The 11,456-nt window shown below is 38.8% G+C and overlaps 1 protein-coding gene and 1 long non-coding RNA gene across 2 annotated transcripts; one reads left to right on the top strand and one right to left on the bottom strand.

The window, feature by feature from the left end:
- The first annotated feature begins 86 nt into the window (after nt 1–86).
- LOC118408484 lies at nt 87–3,288 on the top strand. Its single transcript, XM_035809300.1, has 4 exons — nt 87–216; nt 790–939; nt 1,800–1,895; nt 2,423–3,288. Exons 1-4 carry the CDS (start codon nt 157–159, stop codon nt 2,513–2,515), a joined length of 399 nt encoding a protein of 132 aa, XP_035665193.1. The 5' UTR covers nt 87–156; the 3' UTR covers nt 2,516–3,288.
- Nucleotides 3,289–6,176: 2,888 nt separating this feature from the next.
- Nucleotides 6,177–10,600, bottom strand: LOC118408476. The gene is made up of 3 exons (XR_004830305.1): nt 10,366–10,600; nt 8,808–8,962; nt 6,177–6,484 (listed from the first exon to the last, which is right to left on the bottom strand). It is a non-coding gene; the product is annotated as an uncharacterized LOC118408476 (long non-coding RNA).
- Nucleotides 10,601–11,456: the final 856 nt, after the last annotated feature.

Consider the following 11,456-nt stretch of genomic DNA (forward strand, 5'->3'; position numbering starts at 1 on the left):
AAAGTGTGCTGCACAGTAGTGCACACAGTGAAACATTGGTTTGTTACAGTAAAAATACTTGCTATATCATCATATAGCTAATTTGGTATCAGTACCATTTAATATTATAACGTTTCCTGTCTTTCTTAGATTGTAACCGAAGAGGACATCAAGTCCATGCAGGCACCTTCTAAGGACGTGGCATTCCAGATGCTGTTTCTCGACGTCAATGGAAAGGTATATCTTCATGTTATCATAACGTATGTGGAAAGGGAGGTACATGCATTATTGTAATCAGTTGCGGTGTTTGTTGATTTGGCTTGTGTATCCTCAGTTTTATGTTCTGAGAGGGATAGCCTGCCAAAAAGTAAAGCGGAGATAGTATAACACATGATAGGATACTTTTGATAGGCATTTTTACTCAGTAATTTTGCCTTGGTCCAATGTTGTGAACAAACGGGGTGACTCATGGCTATACCTACACAGGCTTTTTAGGGATACACATTTTTGGTTATGTATTTATACATCGCGCTGTTGCAGTATTATGCTTCAAATATTTTCATGGTGCAAGCTTGTATGAATACTCTGCGTTTGATAAATTCCACGGCATAGACATACACATTGGAACTGAAGTAGAATTTGTATGAAAAAAGTGTAACGTACATGTTTGTGCATAAGGCTATAAAAATTTCATCAGTTGCACTCGCAAATAGGCTGAACACTTGATCATTTGAAAGTAATAAAAAATATTCTGAGCACCATTTTAGGATACCAACAGATTTCTGACCATTGCTTCCCCCTGTTAAACAGCTGACGGTGGACAGAATGCTGAACATGTACCAGAACTACGCGCCTCTACAGGTGGCTAAGAGAAGGATCCTGGGTACCAGATCTGTCGAGACTGCCGGACAGTACTACGGAACTCTCATGGACTTTGTAGGCAGCAAGAACTCACTCTCTGTAAGTGTATAATTCTGTGTATTATATATGCCCCAACAACCGGCCTTCTTAATAAGAAAAGCGTATTACTATATAAAGCTCGTCATGTAGTAAACAAACTACTATTCCGTAGAGATAGACGAGGCCATCTCAAGATCTTAGTAAATGTATCGCAACAATGAAACTGAAACTAATGAGTTTTATTTCATTCTGTTCTATGAAGATTATGATTTGCTGACTTGTTTACTATATAAAAGCATAGAATATAGGGTTAATGACCAACCCTGAAGTGTATACGGTGCCATATTTCTAATGCATGGCCGGTTCCTATAAGGACCGAATGAAGCGACCGAGTCAGCGTACAGTTTTTGTTCGTCTGGCCCTTTTTCTTGCTGGCCGGAGTGGATTCTTTCCGTCCCTAACTTTTGAACCTTCTTACCTGTGTGGCTGGGCGATCAAATCTCACCACAACTCCCTGCACCTGCCGTAACGTCACTGTTTGTGATCTATTAGCATGTTTTGTGAACTACACGCCATTTTGTGGCTCTTGTTCCCAGAGTTGTGAGGATTCCTCTATTCATTAATTTCAGTGTGGCGCGAAGAATTAAATTTAGATAAGGCGTTATTTCTCTTTTGTTTCATCTATAGATCTGATTTTCCTTCTCTGTTAAGTATACAATTATGTATACCACTGCTTTACTTTGTCTGCAATTAGCTCTCGGGCATGAATTCGCAATAAAGATTATCATTATTAGTGGTCGAGAATATACTGGGAAGTAGACCTGTTCATATGTTTATGAATTTTCATGAACATCCCATGACTCTAAAGGTCAAACATTTCCGTAATTGTTAACGTTACAATTTTTTTAAAATTTGTTCAGGAGAAGGACATAGACCGATGTATCGGGGTGGACGTGGACTATCTCTCTACCATGGACTTTGACATGGCTCCTACGGACATGGAGTTCCTCATGACTGTAAGTACTATATTCAGTTTCATTTCATAAATGTAGATCTGCTATTAGTGCATTTATTCTTAAAGAAAATCTACGATCAAAATTGCATCTGCATTTGCTGAAAGATTTCATGGGGCATGGGACCGATTCTTTGGTTTCAACTTGAAATGGAAATAAAATCCAACCACATCCCTAGATAACGACCTTTGTTATCATCTCAAGGTTATTGTTCAAGTATCAATTTTCATTTGACAAACGCGGATGTATCAAAACTTAGTCCTCTCGTTCAGTTGATCTGAATGTGATACTCGTGCAATAACGGCCTTACAATTTCATAGTGTTGTTTTCTGTAGCACACATACTATTTCATGTACAATACAATTTCTTGAAATCAAAAAGGTACGATCATCTCATGTATTTTTCATGCATCTAAATTATATAACGATGCTATTAGATAGCTACTATAATTGTAGAAAATATACAATGTTTTCAAAAGCGTAGGAGAGAATGGCAACTAAGAGTTTCCCTTATTTTGTGCAAATTTACAGCAAGGAGCAACTGCGGCTACTGCCTTCATCATGGAGTTTGCGGAGGATAAAGAGCTAAAGAGCAGGGACCAGCCTCCTCCTCCTCCTCTGTGATACTCATATTCATTACACAATGCCGAATCCTGTAATGCCAGAGATGGAGAGTTCCGTTCAAAACACGTCGTTACAATGAATCATGTCAAAATCTTGAGAAAATGAGATGCGCAAAATTAATTTTGTACCAGTGTTGAATTTGTAATCATCCCTTGTCCTAAATTTTCACTATAACAGTATGTAGAAGAACGACAATGTTAACGATATGAAGAATATGGCCAGTTATGGATCGTATTTGAGAATTTGCTGTGGTAGTGGGAGGGAGTAGGTGTGTTTTGTTCCCGTAATATTCATTCCTGCATAAATATCTATTTTTAACTTTGATAAAGGCCGCTTGTTTGATGTCGATATTGGTAAGGCTACTCGTACAGAAATTGTGGATTTGTATCTTACGTCTTCCGGTTTAGTAACAAGGTACAGTCGAATTTCGTCTCCAAATGGCCAGTGAAAATGAATGGTGACAGAGGATGGTTGTAGACAAGTAGACAAGGGGTTCTTAACTATGCAAGAGTGAATGGAACTGTGTGATTTTATGGCTTAATGCCAATGTTCATAATTTATCTACATGTATTTTAGAATAGAAAAAATGTCATGTCATAATCGGGTTCAGTTTACGTGTTGGTAGCTGTCTTTGTCAAAGTATTTTAGTCCTCTTGTTTTATCCACTTACTATTTTGTCAATGTTTAGACATAAGTTGGTATGTTGAGGTGGTTGAGGGATGAAGGCAAATGCAGCTGGGAGGGAGTAATAAATAGATTTTATGCAAAACCAAGTCATTGTTCTGATTTACTTCTTCTATACAGATAAACCTAAAAACACCTTTTTTTCTAAACTAGCACAAGTGTCAGTGACTGAATTACACATTTCATGACAACAATTTTAAAGTTATAGTATTATCTGTTATTGCCTGCTCTGAGTTGATCCTTTGAGAACAAGACTATCTTACTCCACTGAAAGATAACTAAATTGATGAAACATACACATATGTCAACGTAATTGACTACTTTTTATTGCCTTTCATGACACAACGGCAGGGGTCTTCAAAAATTGTATCATGATGACATTTTTTTTCATTATGACAAATTATACAATCAACGAAATTATGTTGTACATTTAGACGCTTATACAACATGTTATAAACAGATGTTTTGCTATTGTTCCTTTATCATCAAGTTTTTACTAAAAGATCCAACCTTGAATTGTCGTCATTGAATAAAATTGATCTTTTCTCCAAAATCTTTTTCCAACATGCATTTTTTCTCGGATTTTTGCTATTGTCTTGTTGGCATCTGTGTTCGAAAATCCTTTAATCTTTTTTTTTTTTACTTTTATTCCGATTTCTCCAAGAAACAAGATAGTAGGTAAGCATTTTCGTTTTGTCATTGTAACAGTCAACTCTTGTGTGCACGTACTATTGAACAGTTGGGTCACCTCTCCATCTGTATGAAGAATGGCTTTATAACCTGAACATGATTTTTGAGTGAGTAACTTGAAATGAACAAACTACACAAAATCAATGTCTTAACCATAATGTTATTCCTTTGGAATACGTAGAAGATTTTTGGTTGCAAAATGTTGCCGCCCGAGTGAAAACCTAAAGGGGGCGTAACGTTGATACTAAAATTTGATACAAAATGTCATACGCCATCATTGTAATTTCATTCTACAGCAAGCTTTAGTTGCTATAGTCAAAACACAAGAAAAAATCAGCACGTTTTTACTTATGACTTAATCATTCTAAGGCGTCCCTTGATACAAGTAGCAAACTTGAAATTCAAGAAAGTTCCAGAATGTTTATGAAGTCCCCTTGTTTTGGGAATCAGCTATATTAATGTTGAATACAGAACTTCCAATCTACGTTTCATTATGTCATTGCATTCATGCATGATACTGGATGGAAACCGTTCAAGTTTGCTTCACGTCATTTAAAAGTAGTAGCACACTGATTCCTACTTACTTTTCCAAACCTGCAAAATTTAGACATCAATTGATGTTGCATTTAGTATCATCTTTATCGACGCAACAAAAGTACCGAGACTTTCGTAATGTCTTCCACATCAAAACATACAAACTAAACAAGGGGATAAGCCAGCAAACATCACAAGTAGCCGACTGACTTTAAGCAAAAATACAAGTATAATGCAAGTCTACTTTCTCTTGACTACTACTAAAACTCTCTACAAACACTGATTGTTTTTCTACTGGTCAAAAGTCTTTTTGTCTTTTTAAAGTCATAATACTTTTTTTTACAATTCATTACATATTTGCAGGACAAGAAAGTATAGCTTATGTCAGTGTATAAATACCAAAATATGGATGAATAAACATTCTACATGTGAAACTTGTATGGTAAGTCGTTTCGTGTAGAGAAAAGTTATAAATACATTGTCCCAGGTACCCTCAAATATTTTTATTTTTTACTTAATAGTCGCCACACAACAAGACCTGAAGGTAATTTCAAGTTGTGACCTGAAGGCCACTCCAAGGTTACGGATTTGATTGTAACTGTAACAGCATCCCTTTGCCTTATACCCCCTTTCACCTAGGACGGCGCTCTCGCCGCGCTCTCTCTGCGACCTACAATTTGACACATCGTTAAACGAATTGTATCAGTAAACGAATCTTGTTACACTTTGTGTGTTTTGTTGTCTTCTCAATCACACTTTTACGTTTTGTATGATATACCCAGTGTGAAAGCGAAGGTTTCACATATGTTATTTAGGTCGCAGTGAGAGCGCAGCACGATCGCCGTCCTAGTGGAAAGGGGGCCTTAGGTCAGAAACATCATGATTGAGACCAGCTCACTGTGAGGAAGGACTAACTGACCCAATGGGCGAAGACTGCTCGGGAAATTCCCTATACCATTTAAGCCACCAGAATGGTTTGATCCACTTACACCAGGAAGGTCCCTTGATCTCTTCGATAAGACGGTTACATCTAAACAGTTCCACAATAATTACTGGCACTTAAAGGTTTTAAAACAACTTCCATCAAGTTTCAATATACCTGGCTTCTTATTGACTCCTCGATACTCATCTTCTATTTTAAAAGAGTTTTATATCTCCTACGAAATAGATGAGAGATTCTACAAAAAACGTTCACCATCTTTCATTCAACTTCCAATCCAAACTAAGTTCTTATTTCACTGTACAAAACCACATATAGTTTCTCTGTGAAAACATCACTTGATACAAAAGACATGCAAATTATTTGAAAAGTACACCAACTTTCAACCCAGCCAAAAAAGGATCAGAGGCCTTTGCCATCAACGAATAAGTTTGAAAATGTTAAAAGTTAGCTGAAAGTCTTTCATGCATGCACCAAATGGTGCATCGGGCGGCGCCCATAGTCATTTCTACAGTCCTTGGACTACGCAGATTTCTGCAATCACTACGTCAAGGGTCCAATGGCCTGTGTGTTCAATTACCATACTCCAAGCGTCAAGCAGGTTAAGCAACATGTACCATTTTTTAAAAGTCTTTCGTCGACCGGGGATCGAACTCACGACCTAACGAATGCAAGGCTCTCTACCCACTGCCCAATGCACCTTAGACATTCTATATATAAGTCCACTAACTTTTAATCCAAACTAAATTAAATTTAGTTATTCAATCTATTATTTTCTTTACTATTCAACTTTGCCATCATCAAAGTGGTACTTAAAAGGTAATGTAGTAAGTCCACTAGCTTTTCAATCCAAACTACTTTCTTGATTCATCGAGAGAAACTGTTCTTTTCTTATTCTTAGTGTTGAAGTCAACAGTAGTCCTTATCATAATAAAACTAGAAATAAGACGTCTAACGTTCAGTTCAACCTAATTGCTTGATTAATCTATTGACAGAAAGTCGCATTTTGTGCTTATTTTCTATTTTTGACGCTTACAAACGTAAGGATAGTGAGACCAGCAGTGTTCGTCGTTCCACTCTCCTCTCTTCCTCTTTCTTCCAAAGATCCAATTTTTGCCGGTCTGTTGAAAAGTAAACATCAACGGATATGAGTGTTACGTTGTTGTTACTATATTGATAGTACTTATGTCTGCAGTTATTTCCAACCATACCACAGGATCATTTCATAAATGGAGTTTTTATTTGTAATCAAGAACATATTTCGAATATTATGTATTGCATCTCGTCATTTGAAAATGAACACAAACTGATTTTTGAATTCATACGGAACACTCATTTCTATGGCGAGATTGACTTACGAATGAATCACTTGTAGTGTTAATTGTTTCGCACATTTTCGTATATCACACGGTTGCTAACTTGAAAACATTGATTAACTCCTCTGCAAATTCATCTAGTTTTGTCATCTGCATTGTATACGCTGTCCTGAACTCACCCGAAATAACCCATTATCAACAGAAACACAAAGGATGGTAAAATACAGGTATGTTCTGTTCTATTTCGTCTCATTCTATTCTATTCTATTCTATTCTATTCTATTCTATTCTATTCTATTCTATTCTATTCTATTCTATTCTATTCTATTCTATAGTAGTATATTCTATTCTAAAGAGTTTACGTATGTGCTGGAAATTAAAAGTGCCTATTTTGGGACATATTACTGATTTCCGCGTTTTTGTTACATCTGGTGGGTTTTTGGTACCAGATTATTATTTTTCTTTATTAACGTTACCTCCATGAAATGTCATGGAGGTTATATTTTCACTAGCGTTTGTGTGTCTGTCTGTCAACAAGGTAACTAAAAAATAGCTAAATGGATTGGTTTCATACTTGATGTGTTGAAGGGGTGTGATGAAAGCTGGAAATGATTACATTTTGGGCCCCCTAGCGAATGCCCTTGGTACTGCAGCGCAAATTCCGGTATGCTATCTCGTGCTTTGAACAAGCTATGGTCACGAATTTTAACTATTTGATAGCTTTTGTGCTCAGGAATAAGTGACACAAGTTTGGGAACCCTAGTGACTAGTTTGGGGATAGCAGGGGCATTTTTGTCAAAAACTTCTGAAGTGGATAACTCAAGAAGGGAACAACGGATTTTCATGATTTTTGGTATGTAGGTACCTTACACCATGTACAAAATAAAATGATGATTATGCAAAACAGGAGTATATTTGCATAATTAATGAGAATATTCTATCATATCAGTTTTTTCAGAGTATCTCTTGTCCCGGACATGACATGGTTTCGACATTTTAGTGGTAGATGGCTTTTAGCGTCATGACAAAGTGGGTCAAGTTTCAACCCCCTGCAATTAATTTTTGGAACTGCAGGGGCATTTTTGTCAAGACTTCCAAAGAGGATAACTGGATTGACATCATTTTACGCATGCGGGTAGCTTGGGCAGAGATGTTCATAATGATATACATGTTATGCAAATGAGGACTTAATTTGCATAATTAATGTGCAAATTGCATAATTTCAATAACTGTTTACAATAAATGTAACACATGTAAATTGATAGATGGAACATAAGTTGATAACAAATATGCTAATGAGGAACTGATTTGCATAGTATAAGCAAAAAATGCAAAACCTCTTAATGATTGATGATGGGAATTGTATGTTAGTCACTGATGAACACCATGCATAATCCATGTAAATGTGCAAGTCATTTGCATAAAATTTACAAAATCTCTCCATATTTCATGGAGGTATGAGGTCGCAGAACTCTTGTTTGATGATGTCATTATATGTGTAGGTAGGAAGTTACATTCAATAAACGCTCTTGGACTAAATGTGTTTTTGCCTTGCCGCCGGCAAGGCTTTACGCCAGCTTTCTTCCATGGATCCATGGATGGACGGACCTGTTAACCCAGCCCTTCCAAAGCCCCTTCCAAAGGCCCTTCTTTCCTTGCCGAGTTTCATGGCTTAGTTAGACAATGGTACATTCCAGGCGAGTATTAAAACGCTCTTCTAGACGCATGTTACTGTATGTGGTCCAGCGTAATAAATTTTTAAGCGTAGAATCTAGTCTAACTTACCAAAATAACATAAAATACGCGGCAAGGCACAGCTTTTTAAAAAAGATTTCTTGTTTGTTTAGTGCTGTCAAGTGCTGTAAACACAAAATTTGCCATCGTGTTGTCTTTGTGTTTCTGTTTGACAAACTAAAGTACCGATATTGGTGTCAGGAGTAAATCTTAAATTTTAAGCGTTGCTGCGTTCTACTTCTGTTCGACTGAACCGACCTAGCTCTTTTGCCAACACTTGTCTTGTAGTGTTCCATCAGTTATAAATACAAGCCTCGAGGCTTTGACTGCTTGGAGTATTCACTGTGCACTGAACTTCTTTATCAGATTGAAATAAAAGCAGCAAAACACAAACCTTGAAGTACATTCCAACACAATTTTCGCCCCATCCCGGCTCGCCCGGAGCCCAATTCGCGAAGGAAACTGATGGTGACCCATCTGACCATTTAAAGTCTTTACCGCTTTCACGTGATAGCCCAATCCAGACAAGGGGAATCTTGCCCTCCGGAGCTGCAATAAAAAATGTCTTGTTAAACTTATCGTTTATTTTATTTTATTTCTTTCGTTTTTGTGTATTCGTTCTGTGTGTATGCGAGTATATGTATGCGTATTTGCTTTCGTGGGGTTCATCTGAATGTACGAGCGTACTTGACGGTGAAAAGTTTCGAAAGTGTTTCGAGGGTCTAGGTTTGAGTTAATGTCTGCGTTGCATTCTGTGCCGAAAAATGGAGGAGGGGGGGGGGGGTAAGTTGCAAGACCGCGCGCCCTGGATGATTCTAAAAACTGTAACACATATTAGTTTTATAATTGGCTCGATTACTCGCAAGGTTTTCATCTTTCTGCAGTCGTATTTGCCGGAAAAATCTTCTTCATGGGTTTTATCCAATGCAAAAATGCCCGATTTTGTGGATTATTTTGACATGTAATTTTTTCGAAATTAGAGACGTTGAAGGATCGCAACTCATTTGGTCGTGTAGCTGAAGGAATATCCTCTCACCCCGTATACAGCTTATTTATTTATTTATTTATTTATTAGGATTCTCCATTTGGAGGGTATGGCGAAACAGGTGTTAAGAACACCTTTTCAAAGCCGCCATACACACATGTGCACATGTTCGCACATGTCTACACGCGGCGGGGTTATACCGCCCCTTACGGGGTGATATACCCTTTCGCTGGCTAATACGGTATGGAGGTTCGCCAGGCCTCCAACCGGGTGATTTGAAGTGAATCACCAACTCCAGACAGAAGGGTTTGTTCCATCTCACACCGCACCATCGCACGTGTGGGGGTTCTTTAACGTGCATGGGGTGTGACTCTCCCCATACACGGGACCTCCATTTAACGTCCTATCCGAGGGACGGCCCTAGCCGAAGCTAGGTACTCATTTTTCACCTGAGTATAGTGAGGAAATCCGTGTAAAGTGCCTTTCCCAAGGGTACAAGATCGGTGACACGCAGCGGGATTCGAACTCGCCACCTCTCGGTCACGAGGCACAAATCCCGCCGCTGCGCCAGACGATCTCACGATAAACATCTCAAGACAGCTTGTCTGCTTCAGGATAATTCCCTGGAAGAGATGGTAGCTGTATTTCAGGCTGTGTTGCCACCATTTGAAACGCGAAATAAACTGGGGTGTGCCCCCTTGAATTTGCATTTGTGTGCGTGCGTGTTTGTGCGCATATGCATGTTCGTATAATGTATTCGTCTGTGTGTTCAATTGTGTGTGTATGTATGTGCGTATATTTACGTGTAGTGCGTATACGTATAGGCGTCTTTGTTTCTGTGTGTATGTATGTGTGAGTGTTTATGCGCACGCTCACGCGTGTGTGCATTTGTGTGCGTGTTTGTGTGTGCTAGTGGATGATATATCCCCCGAATGAAAACTCTGCTTTGATAATTTGTCTACCTCACCTGTAGACGCGAGTCTTTTCAGGAATTTGTTCTCCCCAGGATTCAGAACGGAAGCGAGATTTGCACGTGAGCGTTTGCACTGTGCGTTCGCTTGTTCCCACTTGACTTTTTGTTTCTCCAACTTGTAGCATTTGCCGTCATATTCAGTCCACCAATTGGGGCATGATTTTGCTGTAATAGAAATAAATAGGATCTTACTTGTACGTTCTTTCTCACTTGGGCTTGTAATACTGTTACAGTAAATACAGCTAAAATACAATTCCTTCTAGAGTAACCAGTTAATAATTGGAGTAATAACATATTACCTAAAGTGGTTGCATGTATACTACAGCTAAATCCACTGTTTAAGGTCTCATAGATGTATTACTCCGAGTGGGTACCCTAATATTGATCTGACTCCCAAAAAATAAACGGCTGCATGGACGCGTGTTTTAGCGGTGAGCAATTCCCTTTTAGCCAGTTAAACTGATCTCAACACGTCAGTTGGATTAGCGAAAGTTTGTTTAAAACTGACATCAGCAAGTAAAGTTTTGCAGCCGCGCGCTAGGTCGGTGGTACACAGTCCTGAGTTCTGAGTGGTGCAGTTGACGGGTTGTTCACTAACACTAAAAGTGCCTCTTGCGAGGATTGACTAATTGTAGTTTGTAATTGCTATGAACAACACACGGTTTATGGTCATTGGCATTTTTTTTCTCAAGATCTAGGGAAATGTAGCCAGGGTACCATCCGGATAGTAGTTCGCTCCTATGTTCGCTTCTGCTATCCGTCTGGAGACATGCGCATTCAAACCGTTTGATGGTGACACCAGTTGATGAGCGAATCAAGGGATGGGTTTTAGAACGCTTGCTCGATGACAACAGGCCGGCGCCCGCATGCACAAGGAGGCGGGGGGCTTTTCCGGTGTTGGAACACCGGTCCGAACGAGCGCTTGAACCCGTTCCATAATTCGCTCATGTGTAGGGACCAATCAGCGCCTGCGTCCAAAATTTGGACGATTCCAGACGTTACTGGGTGGTCCGGGTTCCCAGACGGAAACACAGAGAAGCGACTGTATATAGTGTATAATGAATGTCAGAGCTAGAACCTACCGT

This window comes from Branchiostoma floridae, unplaced genomic scaffold (genome assembly GCF_000003815.2).
Source record: "Branchiostoma floridae strain S238N-H82 unplaced genomic scaffold, Bfl_VNyyK Sc7u5tJ_1593, whole genome shotgun sequence".
Classification (NCBI taxonomy): domain Eukaryota; kingdom Metazoa; phylum Chordata; class Leptocardii; order Amphioxiformes; family Branchiostomatidae; genus Branchiostoma; species Branchiostoma floridae.